This window comes from Pyxicephalus adspersus, chromosome 1, assembly GCF_032062135.1.
Source record: "Pyxicephalus adspersus chromosome 1, UCB_Pads_2.0, whole genome shotgun sequence".
Lineage (NCBI taxonomy): Eukaryota > Metazoa > Chordata > Amphibia > Anura > Pyxicephalidae > Pyxicephalus > Pyxicephalus adspersus.
The window spans coordinates 1,951,993-1,971,850 of NC_092858.1; the positions used below are offsets into that span (position 1 = coordinate 1,951,993).

Consider the following 19,858-nt stretch of genomic DNA (forward strand, 5'->3'; position numbering starts at 1 on the left):
CCCCTTCCCTGACATATCCTGCATCCCCTGCGCCCCTTCCCTGACATATCCTGCACCTCCCTCGACCAACACACTCACATTATCCGTATAACCCCTGCGACCCCTCACTCTGACATAGCCTGCAGCCTTCCCTCAACCCTCTAACCTAACCCCCCGGCCCCTTTCCTACCTTTGCACCCCCTACAGTCCAATGCAGGAGTCCGGGGCAGAGTGCTGTCACCCTATAGAAAGTTCTTCATGGTAGGATCACCAAGGAATGGTTGTTATGGAGTAAACATGGAAGATTTGGGTGATTGGGATTGAGGGGTATCACTCCCAATATTTCCCTGGGACAGCTCCCCTCCTCCAGCAGTGCCCGGGTGACCCAGCACAGGGGCAGCCATGTCTGCAGACATAATAGCATTCCTGAGTACAGTGGGAGGGGTGAGCGTGTTCCCACATGGGACACATAACATGATTTGTATACATTGTGCACAGCGATATATCTGATATACAATTCTTCATGAAAGCCATGGCTGCACTCCCACAAAACAAATCCCTGACCACTGGAAACCATGCACCCTCCATGCCGCTGATCTCATCAGTGGCCGGGAAAATCTAATAAATGCCCTGAGCTGTTTAGAGCTCCCTCTAGTGGCTTAGCTACTAAAGCACCAAAATATGGAATAGCAGCAACAATTAGGCCAATGACTTAGCCAGCAGTGACTGGAGGGGGGAGGTTGTGGGAGAGCTATTGGTAAGGTGGATGTAGGATATCGTGGGGGGAAAGGGGTGCAGGAGATGCCAAGGCAATGCAGGGGAAGGGGTACAGGGGTTGTTGTGTGGAGGGGATCTACAGCAAGCAGGGACAAATCACCTCCGAGTCAGAATTGTGAAATATACAGAGAGGATATCATGCAGCAATTCCCCAGCACCTGTGTGCACATAACATTCTATCACCAGGAAGATAAACAAGTTCTGCTGGACAAAAACTTGGCAGACTACGGCCGCTTTCATTAATAATAACTCCGAGGAACCCATTTATCAAGAAGTGGAGATCCGATAACTAATCCCCACTTCCTCCTTCTCCCTTCCTTTTATTATGGTCGCATGATGAGCAGTGAGGAACAATGAATTGATCATTACACCGTATTGGCATTAAAGTGGCAATCACAAGCTCCATGTATGCAGAATGATTGGCTCAGGGACTAGCAATGTTAGGTCACAGGTTCAAATACCAGTCAGCTTATCTGCATGGAGTTTGTATGTTCTCCCCTTGTTTGTGTGGATGAGGTGAGTGGGCTTTCCCATAAAGACTTATGACTTGGACTGCAATAATGACATATGATTGTAAGCTCTTCGGGGCAGGGTCCATCTGTGTAACTGTCTGTATTCCTCCGTCATTTGCAACCCCTATTTAATGTACAGCGCTGCGTAATATGTTGGTGCTATAAAAATCCTGTTTATTATTATCATTAATAATAATAATAAAAATAATAACATGACTATGGTAGGGACATTAGATTGTGAGCTCCTATGAAGTACAGCTAGTCACATGACTATGGACTTTGTACAGCGCTGCCTAATATGTTGGTGCTATAAAAATCCTGTTTATTATTATCATTAATAATAAAAATAATAACATGACTATGGTAGGGACATTAGATTGTGAGCTCCTATGAAGTACAGCTAGTCACATGACTATGGACTTTGTACAGCGCTGCCTAATATGTTGGTGCTATATAAATCCTGTTAATTAATAATAATAAAAATAATAATAAGACTAAGGTAGGGACATTAGAGTGTGAGCTAGTCACATGACTATGGACTTTGTACAGCGCTGCCTAATATGTTGGTGCTATATAAATCCTGTTAATTAATGATAATAATAATTTTATGACTTTGATAGGGACATTAGATTGCGAGCTCTTCTGAGGGACAACTAGTCACATGACTATGGACTTTGTACAGCGCTGCCTAATATGTTGGCGATATATAAATACAAGTTAATAAAGCAGTAACTAATCAGTATATGACAAATGCTACCCATTCATTTCAACTGAGCAGGCAAACTATTTTTAAAACATAAAATATTATAGGCACCCCACACAAAACAGCAGAACCAAATCCCAACACTTGCATGGTCCTAGTTCAGGGAATGGCGGCATCATATAAAGTTATTACAAACAGTAAAAACTAATAGAGAATTTACAAAGAACATAGAAACGCGTCGGGGCAACAATTGGATTGAGATCATGTTATTTTTTTAATATGTTAAATTGTTGTTTTTAATGTACAATAATAAAGTTTCCTGGAATTTCAGATTTGAATTTGGTATTGATTATATGATGTCTTTTAATCCCATTTTTATTTATTTATTAAGGGGTGTGACATCTGTGGAGGTCATTTTACGTTTCTATGAACCCCATCCCCAATTTTGCTGTCTAATACAATTTACCAGTGATCATTTTCTACATAGTTATATAGCCAGACATCAAAAAGTCCAGTAAGAAATAAACACATCTCAGATATAACCCCCATGGACATAGCTGATCCCGCGTACAATATATTCCAACACGGGAACAAGTGATCCATACAACAAACTATGAATCACCGATCGCAAACAACAACCGGGGTCATGAAATTTACAACTCCAATCGGTCCATAGTGAGGAAGAGATTCCAATAATTCCTAAATATTCCATACAACTCCAATCAGCTGGTGATAAAACCACAGAAATCCTAAATACAAGAATGAAGTATGAAACTGGAAACAATGCAAACAATTTAAGGGAATGAAATGTGGAATGTTGGGATGGTTGCAGAGAATCAGATTGGAATTCATGTCCCTGCATGCGCTTCGTTTAACAATTCCTATTATATGGAAAACTGAATCAATTTAATGGTAAAAAATTTGATTTTTTTGTGGAAAACGTTTTAATGTGATCATTATTGGAAGATCACTGCTATGGCAGATCACTCTCACTGCCAGTATCCGTGTCTTGTTTTCTTGGATTAGCAGCCAGGAAATTGTAAAGAGTTCACATTCCAGGCGAGGGGAATCTGGCCCCGGAATCTTCATTACCATAACAAGGAGCCAGGGCCAAAGTACTCTGGGAATAGTTAGGGACATCTCCTCTGACAAAAGGGAAATTCCCAACAGGGAAACTTCTAAATACAAAAGCTGCTTTTACTCTTAGATTGCACAAATCAAAAGTCTTAAAGTGACAGATGAAGCATTTATACTTCTTACCGATTGTCAGCTCTTGGGACACTACATCACAGATACACATGGAGGAGGAGAGGCTTCCTTGTGTCCTCAGACTGTTTACACATCACATTCCCTGGGACTGTCCCCTTCCTGTAAACCCCCCACTGTCCAAGAGGGACAAAAGGCAACAAACACTGGAGTGTAGTACAATGTACAGAAAGGCTGGAATGTGAGAAAGTGAGAGTTACTGACTGCAGGGAGAGAATAGAAAGAGAGTCAAGCTACATACACACTTCCAATTATTATCGTTGGAAAACGAACGACGAACGTTCCTGCACGATATATATGAACGATCGTATAGCACCGATCCTGCACATAGAGTTAACGACACGATCGTTCGTAGATATTGTACACACACAATAATTGGACTGATAGATAATAAAGCGATAGAGAGGAATGATAGTGACGAGATATAATAGATGGATGGAGTTGATTTATTGAGGGGATTTCGGCTGTTCACATAGCACAGTGATATTTGGTTTAACTTTTTTTAGGTTTCCTTGCAGGTCATTGAATATTCTTTGCAAAGTGAATTTAAATAAAAATCTACCCACAAATCTCAGGTGATAATCGGCCTTGGTAAATGAAGATTGAATTCCTAATAAATCAGCCCCATAGACAGATGAAGGACAGGTGGGGAGTTTCTGCTTTTCTATGAATTCTCTTTCAGTCTCTATAAATAGGAATTTTCTGGTAGCCCCCGGTGCTCAGTATGACATTTGCACAATGACAGTTTGGTGGTTCCTGTATTTGGGGTTTTTGCTCGGCTATAATATGTCAGAATATTTCCTTTATGCCGGCACCCCTCCAGCTCTTTTATCTTTTCTCAGACTTTGTTTGGCTGATCCTGCGCCATGCTGACCTCCTTCACCTTCTCCAACAATAAATATTTTTCCATTGATGTGAAGACTAATAAATGTGTTGAAGATGGTCGGTCACATGACCTGAACTCTCAATGTGGATTGGACAAGCTAGGAAGGTTTGTACCCGTATGAATGCAGTGCCCAGGAAAGAGCCATGCCATCCATATCTGCCATGTCTGGGATTGGTGCAGATTTATGGCCATGGAGGGTGCAATATAAAACAATGCTGATTTCTCATAACGTTTTGTTATTTGCAGTAAATGATAATTCCATTGTAGGATTGAGGTCATATGGGGTGTGTCCCTCTGGGGCCCCTCCAATAGGAACACACAGCTTGTATAGACAAACATTGACGGAAGGTAAGTGCCAAAAATATTAAGGAGTCCCCACAATCACCAGCACAGGACCCAGGTTTTGTAAACTTTACTCTTTCAAAGAAAAAAGGATTTGTAATTGTGTAAAAACTTTATCCTGCAGTGATAGAAAAACTTGATCCCCCCAGTTCAGTGTGCAGTGACACCTTAATAGTCTTGGTGTCGGTTGTATGGGGTTCATTATATTTAGATGATTTTTCCTGGACATTTGCAGAGCTGGGGAAGATGCTATGATGAGCTGCAAAGCATTAAAGCGGCCCCTTGTGACCAATTACTGCTAATTATACCCCGGAATACGCGAGACCCCCACTGATTCACCCAATAAAATAACCAGCCAGACTTACAAGCACTGGGCGTCATCGTAGTCCTCGGACCCCTCGGTCACATCATCTTCTGTCCTCAGCCGCCGGTACCCGGTGAGGGCAATCCCCCCTATCTGCATGGAAAGAGAAGAATGTGTTGGGGTTCAGGGTGGAGGATGGGATTGATCCCCAATGCGTCCCATTGTACTGTATTACAGGGGCTGCCATAGGTCTGCATTATATAGGCAGGCGCTGCTTCCTGCTCTGTAACCTCAGATGACTCCATCCATAAAAACAATCATCGACATTCTGCAGTCTCTAATGACAGGAAACCCCCACAATGCTTCAACAGCCAGCCATGAAAACAATTCTACCTGCACCAGGTAATGGTCAATATATCAGTCACCTGGAACCGGCAGCAATCTGGAGCTGACTATAGGGGGCGCACAGACCTGGAAGGACAGCAGGCGTCCCCATTACTGTTATGTTATGACACATGCGGAGTATATCGCGGTACTTACATCTTTGTGAAATTCATAGATGTTTCCCATGTCAGATTCCATTATTTCCGGCTTGAAAAAACCTGAAAATACTAAACAAAATCAGCACAAGGTGAAATGAAGGAGGGCCCCGGGGCCCCCTCAGATTCTCATCCCCCATATTCAGCAGCCAGGGGTCACTGCCCCGCCCCCAGCAGAAGCCATAGGGAAACCATTGAGAAATATTTTTGGAGCTTCCAGAATGATTCAGATACATTGGGGTATAGGAGCCATGGGGCCTCATCATTTCCAGGCTTCTAGAGTTACCCTTAAAAAATGTCGGCTTCACCCACATTTGATGATTTCTTATGGTCATTAGAAGGGAAGAGGTGGAGGGGTGAAGATTATTTCAGGGAAGTTTGGCTCCTGTAATGGAGTGAGACGGTTACAGAATATGAGTGATATCTATGACTGCAGATGACAGGTTCACTTTACAGCAGAATGCTCATTGGTTGGGGGTCACTGCTCCATTAGATACCATTGGCTGGGATGAATGTACAGAAGTTGACCTCACTGGGGGGGGGGGGTCACACCTTACCGTCACGGGGCGGGGGCTGTACAGGTGTGGTGGGCGGATCCCGGGGTAACACGCAAGGTAGCGGCTTCGCTGCTGAGAACGTTGGATAGCTTGGCTGATCTTCAACAAGTTTCGTTTCATCTGTCGCTGGTGGTGGACTGCAAGGAGAACATTCACTATGAGTGAAAAATCCAAATAATCAAATAATAAAAATAATGAACATTTTGGGTTCACTTCACTGGCTGCATGCTTGTCCTGGGTCAGGGGCTCACCAGGTAGTGACGCCGGGATCAATATGACAGCACAGCAATGGGTTTCCATATTTATATCTCAGAGTCTCCTCCGCTTGGGAGGGAATTATTGATAGAGAGACCACGTTTTCTGAGCCAGTAATTATTTCCCAATATAATTCATTGATCTGACTCCACCTGGTGAGATAATCAATGCCCGGGATAAATGGTTGTGATTGGCTCAGACAATTCTAACATGTGCACAGCATCAAACAACTGAGCAGGGATGGCCGTTGTGCTTTCCTATGGAGGGGAGGACACAGTGGGGCCACTCACTCATCCACATGAAACATTCATTTTGAATTCATCCGTCATGAAATGATCACAAAAGATTTAGCCTTCCCTTCTATAATCTCCATGTATCCACCAGCCTGATCTGTATTTCAGCTGGTGTGTAGGGGGATTTCACGTCAAGGAAAACCACAGAAGAGTGAATATGGCGATCTAATCTTATCAATGGAAGCCGCTCATTGGTGGAGAGATTCACCGATATCACACACAGATCTTCCTCTGTCATCAGATGGAAACAACCAACCAACTCCACCCATGGCATCGGAAAAACCTATTAGATGCGTCATAACCACCCAGTGACCCCAATAATAACCCCGAGCATTGGTGGCAGTGACCCCACTAATAACCCCCAGCATTGGTGGCAGTGACCCCAATAATAACCCCCAGCATTGGTTGCAGTGACCCCAACAATAACCCCCAGCATTTGTGTCAGTGACTGCAATAATAACCCCAGCATTGGTGTGAGTGACCCCACTAATAACCCCCAGCATTGGTCAGTGGCCCCAATAATAACCCCAATAATTGGTGTCAGTGGCCCCAATAATAACCCCAATAATTGGTGTCAGTGGCCCCAATAATAACCCCAAGCATTGGTCAGTGGACCCAATAATAACCCCAATAATTGGTGACAGTGGCCCCAATAATAACCCCAAGCATTGGTGTCAGTGGCCCTAATAATAACCCCAAGCATTGGTGTCAGTGACCCCAATAATAACCCCCAGTATTGAGATCAGTGGCCCCCATAATAAACCCCAGAATTGGTATCAGTGACCCCAAAAATAACCCCCAGCATTGGTGTCAGTGGCCCCAATAATAACCCCCAGCATTGGTCAGTGGCCCCAATAATAACCCCCAGCATTGAGATCAGTGGCCCCCATAATAAACCCTAGAATTGGTATCAGTGACCCCAATAATAACCCCCAGCATTGGTATCAGTGACCCCAATAATAACCCCCAGCATTGGTGTCAGTGACCCCAATAATAGCCCCCAGCACTAACCCCAATAAAACCCCCAGGTGCTGCCTAAGCCATTCAGGCAGATCTGTGCCGGAGTTTATTCCTCACACCGGGCGATATACAGCTGTATAGAAAGAAGACACAAAGTATTCCACCGCTGGAACTTTCTACAAACGCAGCAGGGGCCCTGTGATTGGCCCTCAATGACCTCTTGAACCGACATGATGTTGCACACTTTTTATAGACAAACTCAATTATTGCAGAACATTTATAACACACTAAACAATCTCTATGTAAACACCATAAACTGTCTGTGAAGACAAATGGCACCACCAAGAAAACTGCCTGCCAATAACATAAAAATACAGAGTGCAGGGGTGAGGGGTATGTTACATACAACATTGTGTACAGGGTGCAGGGGTCAGAGTGCAGGGGTCGGGGGTATGTTACATACAACATAGTGTACAGAGTGCAGGGGTCGGAGGTATGTTACATACAACATAGTGTACAGAGTGCAGGGGTCGGGGGTATGTAACAGTGGATCTTATGTTGGAGTGGATGCATTGTTGTGCATGGATATAAAATTAAAAAGGGGGCATTGGGCAAAAAAAAATAAACTCTATAGGTAATGTCGGTGGAATTAAAATGAACCCCCGGCATTGGTGTTACCTGAACACAGGACCCAGTGCTGCTTCCTCTGCTGACCCTGGAGCTCCTCTGTCCCCATCAGATCATTCTGCCTAAATGTTTTATTATTTACAGTGTCTATGCAGACTTCCCTGCTCTGCTGCCACTTCCACTTTTTACTGGGATTCATGCAAAGCAGCAAGCGGGGGTTGTGGTTCCATTTTCTGGTGCCAGGGAGCTGATAATTATAAAAAGTTTATTTCTGGGAGAAATTTCTACAAACAGAGAATGGAAATCCAGAATTTTGTGCTGTGGGCAGAAACTCACCTTTATTCGGCTTCCAGAGGTGGACGCAGAACCCTGTAAGTGACCATTCGCTGGAATTGGAGGGAGCAGCTGGCAGCACGGCAGGTAAATGGCAGGAAATGCTGGGCAGGGAGGGGCAGGGGAGGGCAGAGATTCAGGATAAACCTGTGAACAATGCCCAGGTATGTTTCCTGTATTGGGCGTACACTGCAGAGAACTACAACACAGAATGCACTGCCGCGTTTATCAGTCCAATGAAATGAATGGTCTGCCCATGCGTGACATAATGAGCATACGCCAACACAATCCCTGAGGGGTGTAATAATACTGCATCACCCCAAACTCAGGTATAAATCACCTTCTAAAGGAGGAAGAGGAATTAAAGTCATCAGATTTTATTATTTATTTATTATAAATGCTGACAGTGGCTTTTTGTCAAAAATACAGCAATCAATTTCTGTGCAAAATCAAATTTTATTTTATTACAAACCATCTTTATTCCCTGTTCTTTATGTGCACAGCGGGGTAATTACATAGCCAGGACCCCGACAAGAAAGACACAATATGCCTATGCAGAGTACAACGTACATACACATCCTTGCTTCAAATGTATTGCCTGCACAGCTCCTCATGGGTGGGGCTAGGGGGCGGAGACTGCCCGATTTAAGGTTAAGCATCCCTGGCATGCCTTTAGATTTAAAAGCAGAGAAAGGGAATGGGCTTAAAGGTTAATATTATTCATATCATATTATCTACTCATATGCTACGTATGGGGGTGTCACCAACTGTTTGTCAGAGGAGCTTGCAATCTAATATCCCTACAGTAGGCATACATACATAGACTAAAGACAATAGTAGGGGAATATTACTGGATGGATTATATTGGATGAATATGGGAGGAAAACAGAATGCCAAAACGAAACACAGAGAGAACATGTAACTCCCATGATACAAAACCAGGGACCCCGCAAAGCCAGAGTGCTAGCTGCTCAGTATGTCCAAAGGACTAAGTATGTCTTCAGTCATTAACATTTATTTGGGGGCCCGTAAGGAGCATTTTAGCACGGGGGGCACTTGTCACTTAAATAATTTCATGCTTTAATATACAATAGGGGCCCCTGGTGCCACTGCTGCAGGTTGATGAGCCAATGCTCCAGCATTATAGCCAAGTGAATGACATTCTCAGAATTTTTGTCAATGGAAGCCACTTTGGCTATTTTATGACAAATAAAAGGTTCTAGCTTTGTGCCAACAGATCTCAGCAACTTGATGGTGCCCAGTGTAACACCATAGTCCACGCAGCTTCTAAGGTACCTGCTCTACATTTAGGTGACACAGAAGGTTCTGGTACTCTGCTGCTAATAGGAGCATGGACAGAAAGCGACCCGGTGTATCCCCCCCTAAGCCAGGAGGTGAGGAGAGGCGCACCGGACCCCAGGCTATGCCGCCTTCATTATCAATAGCCAAGCGCAGGTAAGTGACCCTGTGTGTGCAACAGTATATGACCATGGGTTTACCTGCTGACAGGTGTGCACACACAACCCAGACAGCCCTCCCAGGTCACTGATTTATCTTACCTTACCTAATTTATATTCAGCTTTCTAAATGGACATTGAGGAGCAGCATCTCCCAGGTTTGCCCTCCAGGAGGGGAAAATGACAGCGATATGGAATGTATTAAAGATTTGATTGGCTGACAGAGCTCCCCCAGCTATACAGGGCCAATCAGGAGGCTGATATAGAGACAAAGGAGCTCATGCTGGCTGAAGGTACAAATAAATATAATTATTTTCACAATAATGCACAACTGGGTTACATTTCATATTCCCTATACCCCTGACCATGTACAAATAAGAATGGGGGAATAATAATAATAATAAATAATAATAAAATGGGGGAAATATGACAAAGGGGGACAAACTAAGCCCTGGGGAGTCTCTACATCTAGTTTTTGCCCCCACCCACCATCATATGTAATACAGATCGCTCATTACACATCAGTGTGCTTTGCTCCAGGTTTGATAAATCTTATTTTCAGTCACACCTACCGGGCACAGTGAGTGGATGGAGGGTATCAGGGGTGAGCTCAGTGCGGGGTCCTCCCCAGCCATAACATGTACATAGCAGCACTTTCCATGGTATAATGACATGTGTGGGTTCTCAGCCTCCATGTCCTCAGATGATTTTATGTTCTGTCATCTCACACAACTGCAAGTGACTTCCTGACAGGAAGAGGACAAAATGACAACTCATTCTGTGGCCGGGGGTAACCTTACCTTCCGACTAAAGATCATCCTTTCCAACACGGCGCAGCTGTGACATCATCACTGAGGTTTAGTCTGTAATGTCACCTGAAATATAATACGTTCTAATATTCACTGACAGAAGAATGATTCACTAGATAATGGTGACTTCACTGAGAATGCAGCCTATCCAATCACTAGAGACCGGTGACATCACTGAGACCGGTGACATCACTGAGAATGCAGCCTATCCAATCACTAGAGACCGGTGACATCACTGAGAATGCAGATCAGCCCTATCCATTGTCCCTTTAATTGACTATTCCGGATCAGTGTTCCCAGGACCAATACGGACACACGGTGCTGTAGTAGTCACTGGTTGGGGCCATTATATAAAATATAAAGAAGGACTAAAGCAGCTCAGACATCTCATCTACCTCTACACCCATCATCTCCCCCATCATCTCATCCATATATTTACCCATCTCCTTACGCCGCCACTTCATCACCCATCATCTCATCTTACTATCTCCTCATCTATCTTCTAACCAGAAATCTCACCTGTCATCATCTTTCATCTCACCCAGCTCCCCCTCCCCCACCACAGGCAGACCCTAGTCACACACAACTCTGTCAGCAAAATGACTGCAAATAAAGTTGTTGAAGAAATAAAACATCTTCAGCTAATTAATGTTTTTTTTTTTAACAATAACTTTATTTACACTAATGTATCTAACAGAGCTGTCTGTGGCTTTCCTTACAAATCGACCCATAACTCTCTGCTGACATTTTTACCCATTGGTGTCAGGCCGGAGGCTAAAATTGAACCCCGGCTTCTCTTAGCACCAGTGAGGTCTCTGTCAATTCTTACCCATAATCCCCCAGGATAAAGCCACACCCCTGACTTCCAGACATGTGATGTGCCCGCTTTCATGGCATTACCATGGCCCCTCTGTCAAAGTTTTATTATCAGTTACTTCTGTCAGTATGTTTTTTATCTGTCCACTTCCTGAAACCGGGTGACAACACCATTGGCACTGCAGTAAAATGGACAGCAGCGTAGTCACCCTATGGACAGAATCATCTTAGGAGGACATCAACCAACAAGCTGAACTCCGGACCAAGCAAGCGTTGTCTAAATACAGGAGCCATGAATATTCTTACCTGTGTCTTACTCATCAATGTGTACTTCTCCCAGACCCGTTCAGTCATCTGGGGTGAATTCATTCACTTTGCCTCTTGTATTCACCCTCACTGTAGCTCTCTGCAGGCAGCCTATAGTGGGTGGAGCTACCAAGTCCCACCCCTGTTGTCTGCACAGGTAAGGTACCGCCCACTGATGATGTCACCAGGTGACTGCAGAGACATGCAGAGCAGGCCGTTTATGGAGTTCAGTTTGCAAAAAAAGGTTCAAAGCATCTGAATGCAGGCCGATCGTTGCCCCCCTCCCCCCAGGGTTATATGGTTTGTCCCACCACCATTATTTTTATTAAACAGTATTTATATAGCGCCAACATATTACGCAGCGCTGTACATAAATAGGGGTTACAAATGACAGACACAGACAGTAACAAAGGAGGAGAGGACCCTGCCCCAAAGAGCTTACAATCTAAGATTGTGATTGACCTACTATTGGGGAATCCAATGATCATCTGATCGATATATTGATCATAAGAGCGGTATTGATAACAACATGATGAATAACCAATCACTAAAACTGCTCACCCAGACAATTTGTGGTGAAAATACCGAAAATATGAATATGATTGAAATGACATTTTTTGACCCTTTGTTTTGAACAGTTTAAGATTTTTGTCCAAGTGATTGGAAAATATTGCATGGAGTATGACTAGGTCAGGATCACGTGACATCAGTGTCAGGATCGCTAAGAAATCTCACACTGATCTCTATTAAATGGCTCTCACGTGTCTGCAGTGATGGGACACTTCCAGCTTTGTCACCCATGAGATGACTGTTACTTTCACTGGTATAGGAAGTGGGAAAATATTGCATCTACTGGCAGGATCAACACTGGTTGTGAAGCTCTACGCCAGAGATCAGGCAGAGTTCAGACTACATTTTTAAAACTTGAGACTTCAAGCTGCTGTCAATACCAAGCAACCAATGTCATGACATGATTGTATAATACACTCATTCACCTTCCAAGATAGGCTTTCTGATTAAGATTCACCTTTCCTTGGCCTAATGATTGCCTCCAATTTCCTACCAATGATCAGCTCTCTAATAGTGAATGAGAAAACCTGCAAAGGGCAGAGCCCCACCTACTGGCCATTTGTGATACTGCATCTGTTTGTTTTATTATCAGACCATTGCTGCTGCTTTACTGGCTGTCCATCCCTCACCTGAAACAGGAATGTAGATCAGAATGTCCAAACCTTTTTATCACGAGGGAAGAATATGATTGAGAAACACTGACAAGGCAACTAGCATTGTTAATATGAGCTTTGGGAGGAATGTCTTTATACAAACATGTAAAGTGATACAAAGTAATGTTAGATGATGATATATTTATATATATATAATAGATGTCTTTACACACAGGGAGGGATTTGGGGATACAATGTAATGTTAGTGGAGTGTGTCTATATACACACATCTGACTGAATACAAAGTAATGAGGGATGACTGATGTCTTTATACACACATCCTGAAGGATACAATGCAGAGTTAGCTATGAATGAATAATGTCTTTACACACACATGGAAACTGATACAATGATATAGAATTGATATATTTGCACACACATTTTCAATACTGGGAGGGGGGGTGTTTATACACACATCTGGCTGAATACAATGTAATGTAAGATGATGATTTATATATATTAGATGTCTTTACACACATCCTGAATTATACCAAGCAATGTCAGAGTTACATGTTGGGTTACACTTCCTCTATTGTTATCACTGTTTCATAGCTAACATGTCATAACTAAACAATGTCACCCGCAATGGGCAGGGAGCTGTCCACTCAACAAGTTGCAATGTGTTAATAAATGCAGCCATATATGTGTATGTCAATGGTATGGGACAGAATAAATTATCAAGGATGTCATGGAGACACCCAAAAGGGTCCCCTGCCCGTTATGAGAGGTCCCTGCCATCCCTGTGCTGGGTTCCTGGGTCTGTACCCCTGCTGTGCCCATTATGAAGGGCCCCCACAATCCCTGTGCTGAGTTCCTGGGCTGTAGCCCTGCTGTGCCCATTATGAGGGGCCCCCACCATCCCTGTGCTGAGTTTGTGGGTCTGTACCCCTGCTGTGCCCATTATGAGGGGTCCCCGCCATCCCTGTGCTGGGTCCCTTGGTCTGTACCCCTGCTCTGCCCATTATGGGGGGTACCACATCCCTGTGCTGGGTCCCTGGGTCTGTAGCCCTGCTGTGCCCATTATGAGGGGTTCCCACATCCCTGTGCTGGGTTCCTGGGTCTGTTCACCTGCTGTGCCCATTATGAGGGCCCCCCCCATCCCTGTGCTGGGTTCCTGGGTCTGTACCCCTGCTGTGCCCATTATGAGGGGTCCCCGCCATCCCTGTGCTGGGTTTCTGGGTCTGTACCCCTGCTGTGCCCATTATGGGGGGTCCCCACCATCCCTGTGCTGGGTTCCTGGGTCTGTACCCCTGCTGTGTCCATTATGAGGGGCCCCCGCCATCCCTGTGCTGGGTCCCTTGGTCTGTACCCCTGCTCTGCCCATTATGGGGGGTCCCACATCCCTGTGCTGGGTTCCTGGGTCTGTACCCCTGCTGTACCCATTATGAAGGGCCCCACCATCACTGTGCTGGGTTCCTGGGTCTATACCCTGCTGTGCCCATTATGGGGGGTCCCACCATCACACTGACAAAGGTTAGCAGGGACCCCCCAGGTTCACAGCTGGAACTCATAGCCAGGAGTCCTAACTAATGAAGTATACAAGACATATATAAAGTCAGGGACTGACTGAGCCCAGCAGGTTCCACCAAGAACCTATACTTTTGGGTGGAATGGAGCGTATTTTGTGAAGTGTGTATTTCGCAGATTGTGAAATGTGTACTCAGAGTATTACTGACACTTCCTGCTGCCATGGCTGAGCTCAGTGTGAGGGCAGCAGAAAGGGAAGCAGCCAGTGGTTTCAGTAAGTTCAGTTTTCTCATTTACTGAAAGTCCACAGAACATCGGACTGAACGTCTGGGAACTTTTCCTCATATCCTCTCTGTGTCATCTCATCCCCTCGTGTCTGTGTAGGTCAGGCAGTGCAGTCAGCATACTAGCTGAACAGCTGTGTGGGAATATCAGGAACACTGCATTGTGGTGTGCTGGTGCTCAGATGAATCAGCACACAGTATATATTACAGCAGGGAAGCAGCTCACATTTGCTCTGTGCACCCTCATATATCAACAAACACACATGATCAACTTCCTATTAAATGCTCATTTTGGGGGAATAGTTCCTCCCGCAGTGAAAGAGCACCGTGCATTATTTTATCTTCTCATCCATCTAATCAAATCTCTCCATCCTGAAAGGCTTCATGGGCAGTGCCTAAAGACAGGTCCTCATTTTATATTGCATTGCACAGTCCGGGGGAACCCAGGTCCAATGACCCATTGGCAGGTGCCCCCCAACCCATCTCCATCAAGGTACCCCTACATATACACTGTATGCAGAAATATGTAATGGTCAGACATGGACCCAAGCTTTCCATATGTCCTGGGTATCCTCACACTGCCCATGTGAATATGCAGATATAAAGTGCTATAATGCTGCTTGCATTGCCATGGCAGTTCTTCCCAAAATGTCCCCAAAACCAGAGAGTTCACCCAATGGAAATGTTCTCCTCACGCCATCGCCTCCAAAGATATACCTAAGCTTGTATTGTGGGGCTAACTGGGAGCCAACATTTACATACTCTAAGGACTCTTTTTGTAAAGCAGGGAATCTGACATTCCCTCAAACATTCCCTGGTGGGAACTAACTACTGCCATTAAAACACATTGACCTGGAAGATTCCCTCCAGGGTCTCAGATTATCATTGCACACCTCTATGTATAAAGTATATGAGATTAGGAGGAGCAGCCATTTACCCCACATTAGGCTAGGTCACTTACCTGCTGGGCAGAGGTGGGCTGGGTTTCCGAGGTCGCACTGGAAGTGGTGGTGGGGTTCTACTTTTGCGCTCCGGCAACTTATGGCGTTTAAGTGGCAATGGTGGAGCGGCCACTTTTGGAGGCTCTTCCTCATGTTCATTGTTTTCCGTATACCCAAAAACATCCGGAGTGAATGGAGAAGGGCAGAAGCTGGCTAAGGTGGGGCTGCAGGGAGTCTCCTCAGCTGGGTAAGATTCTGGCAAGCTGATTGGAGAGACAGATTTGGGTGGGGTGGTGGAGAATTTTAGCGGAGGAACGCGTGTGACCCTCGGTGGTATAGGCGGTGGTACATGAGCGTTCTTGGTGCTTCCTCGTGGCTCTGGAGGAGCAGCTGGCTCTACGTTGGGTACTGGACACTCCGGTTGGCAGGATGTTGTTACAAAGATGCTCCGTTTTTTAGGGATTGGCCTTCCACCCTCATTCTCCAACTCCTGGGGAACGGACTTGTGGAGTGACGCCAATATGCGCTTGCGGTGTCCTGGAAGTTGGATTCCCATGTGCAGCAGGAAGTCATCGGACAGGTGCCGCAAATCTGAAACTGTATGAAAGTCATGTTTCTCAAAGAGGTCGCTGTACAGATCCAACTTGAGGGTCTGCAGCCATTCGGACACAGAGAGATAGGAGGTGTCAGACATCATGAAGAACCTTCACTTCATCACTGCCCCTCCTCCACACCTGGAACAAGAGAGAGGATCAATGTGATATCACAATATACAGCAATCATGTCATATATCAAGAAATGCGCCTCTAAAACAATCAAGTATTATGTAGTTCTCTATCCATCCAGCAGGGGGAGCAGTAGTCTTCTTTACACAACATCAGCAAGGGGTGCTGATAAGAACCTAAAATTTACAGAACTCATTGATTGTCCGCATCAGCAACTTTATCAGACAGCTCAGTTTTCAATCAGGCAAAGGGAACTGCAAAGCAAGTCTCATATGATGAAATGGTTCGTCTGTTAACTCAGTGCTCTGGGAATCCTTTCTCATTCATTACGTTATTGAAAAAAAAAAAAATTTTTAAATATTTAAAGTGGAGCTTCCAGACAGGGCTATGCTGTATGGCTGAACTGTGCAAATCTCAGGATTGGATATATAGAATATTTATTGCACATGAGGTCCTAAAGCTAACGCGTTTAGGGAACCGAACACTCCTCATTTACCAGGGCTTAGATGCTGATAGTACATAGGGAGATTTACCCCCCTAATGGCGAATGAGTTATGCCTATTTACAGTCAGTGTCTTAAGGGGAGTACTGAGTCTGTGAAATGAGTTGGGGGTATCTATGACTTTCTGTGCCATCTGTGCCGTACTGGTCTCACGTTACATCATTGGCACTAATCCTTCTCATATTCTCATATCCTCTGGGGATCCCCGCAGTGACAGAGAGCTGCCCCAAAAATCTGGATTTAAAGTCTCATCACTCTTGTTTTTGGGTCCGTCGTTTTTGAAACACGAAAATAGGTCTCACCTGGCACACCTCGGCCCGCTACAGTCAGCAGACTACATTGCACCTTGCACCAGTATACAGAACGGGCCATGAAGATTTGCATTGTGGGCCGATATGGAGATCTTTCAGGGCAATGTAGAACAAAGTGCAAAGCAGCAGCTAAAAAAAGAATTTTATTACTTTTGGATCTCCCCTATCAGCTCTTTGCGCTCCTGGAATTATGCTGAAATGTCAGATAACGTTCAGACTTATAGGGGACATAAGATAAGGGAATCTCATTCACCTGCAAGGAACTGCGATCAGATGTTAGGTGAATCAGAGGTTAAATATTGACTGCCTGGGAAACTCCAGGGCACCTAAGGCTTTGTACACACCTCATATTATTGTCAGCTGAGATAAACAATTGTCATCATCTCCGGCAGAAATCTCACATGTGTACAGCTGTTACTGGACATCATTCATCAATATGTCCTGGTGGATTGATGAACAAATTATTGGGCCCAAGCACTGGTCACTCTTACTGAGGTGAGCACAGCAGGGTGCCATTAGTCTTCCCCCTACTCTCCATGTGTGTACAGCACTCGTTCGTTCCGCTGTCAATAAAAATTATCATGAAAGGTTTGAAATCGGAGTGTGTGCTGATATTGAAAATCCTCGTGATCATTTTTTTTAAATATATACAGCATGCTAAAATGTAAAATGAACAAGCTGCATGTAATACATCCCTACAGCTGCTCAAGCTTCTCCTTATTGCTGGATAATAAACACATTACATTTCAGGTGTTATGCCATTTTCTATCTCTCCAGTAGGGGGAGCATGAGTCTCCTTTGCACATCAGCAGTATGATCATTTCTCATGTCTGCTTCAAAGAATTTAATATTTAGGAACTCACACCACATCAGAGACCCCACCCCCTTATTAGACAACTCCATAGGGGTTTTCAATCAGGCAAAGGGAGCTGCAAAGCGAACCTCATATGATAAGATGACTCTTCTGTTAACCCCTAGTGCTCTGGGGATCCTTTCTCATTAAATAAATGTTCCTTGGTAAAACCAAAGATTGTATATACTCAAAGTGTAAGGTATGGCAGCTGCAGACGGGGCTATGCTGTGGGGCTAAAGTGTGTGAAGCTTAGGACTGGATGTATAGAAATACAAAGTCATTAGTAGATAAAGCAGCCCCCATATTGGGATTTAGCAGTTGACCCGGAGTTCGGCTTTAAGGTGAGTCAGGCTGTGTGGAATATGTAATCCCTGACCTGTGAAGATAATGAGGCTGATTTGTTAGGACTGGAAAAGATAGACAATCTCGGGAGAACCTGGGCGATCCAGCAAACCTGGAATGGATCTGGATTTTAATAATTCAGTAATAATTCATTTAATAATGTGTATAGGAAAGAATTATATGGCCTGAAGCCCCAAGCCAGGCCCAGAACCCCAGAGCTGCAATGCAGGACTGCTCACCATTCCCATGTATGTCGCCCTGAAGAAGGAGCCTGCAGGGCAATACATGGGCAATCAGTACAATACAGGGGCAAGAAATGGGCAATCAGTACAATACAGGGACAACAAATAGGTAATAATTACAACAGAGGGGCAACAAATGGGCAATCAGTACAATATAGGGGCAACAAATTGGCAATAATTACAATACAGGGGCAATAAATGGGCAATCAGTACAATACAGGGGCAACAAATGGGCAATAGTTACAAAATATGGGCATCACATGGGTAATCATAGCACTGCACAGGAGTTACACTCCCAATGTGAATTTGCCATCTCTGCGGGGTACAAACATGCATCACGTTTGCCAATTTTGGCAAAGTTTATCCCGAAGCAATAAAATTTTATTTCGCCTTTAAGTCACATGATGTGTAGATCCTGGGCAGCCCCTCCCCCATCACTCCCATGTCACATGACTGATATAGAATAAATACAATGTAACATTTTATTATTTGTTGTATTTCCTGAAGTTACAAACACCAATCAGGGGGCCATGTGTGAAAAGAACTCCGCCTGCTCTGGATGGGAAAGAGGGGACAGGGCATGGGGGTCCCTATGGTGCCCTAAGGTGCCAATACAAATAATTACACCTGAAATATTATTTACAGGCGAGGATAATAGAACAACCACACAGACTGCAGGAAATGAAAATAAAATAATCATTTCTACCACCAATCAATAGGGGACGCTGCTTATCCAGTACGGGCTGTAATGGGGGTCCAGGCCTTATGGGTTCACTTCACCTTAATAGGCAATACCCCAACTGCCCCATCCATCCAACAAGCTGCCCCATCTATACCCCAACTGCCCCATCTATCCAGCAAGCTGCCCCATCTATACCCCAACTGCCCCATTTATACAACAAGCTGCCCCATCTATACCCCAACTGCCCCATCTATCCAGCAAGCTGCCCCATCTATACCCCAACTGCCCCATCTATACAACAAGCTGTGGCACACCAGATGAAAGTTGAAATAAGGCTTGCAGAGTCGTGTGCGCTGGCTGGTCCCGGGGGTGCAAGGATTTTTTTCCAGAAACCTCTTCTTATTTTTTCTGACTGATGGCTGTGAGCTGATCATATCGCATGAAACGTTCTGCCCTGAGGTTTCATTTTTACTTCCTTTTCTCAGTCAGCGCTTCACATGACATTCACCGATCTACACACAGGATGAGGTTACACTTACTGTACTCCATGGGCTGGGCAGCAATA

At 44.6% G+C, this 19,858-nt stretch overlaps 1 protein-coding gene across 1 annotated transcript in view; it reads right to left on the reverse strand.

Moving 5' to 3' along the window:
* ARAP1 (ArfGAP with RhoGAP domain, ankyrin repeat and PH domain 1) overlaps nt 1-19,858 on the reverse strand; it is a gene marked incomplete in the record, with an annotated part of 83,478 nt that overhangs the window by 50,482 nt on the left and 13,138 nt on the right. Inside the window, 4 exon segments of the mRNA XM_072398579.1 lie at nt 4,831-4,922; nt 5,310-5,371; nt 5,866-6,002; nt 15,657-16,370. Of these exon segments, the coding sequence (XP_072254680.1) occupies nt 4,831-4,922; nt 5,310-5,371; nt 5,866-6,002; nt 15,657-16,333 (968 nt within the window).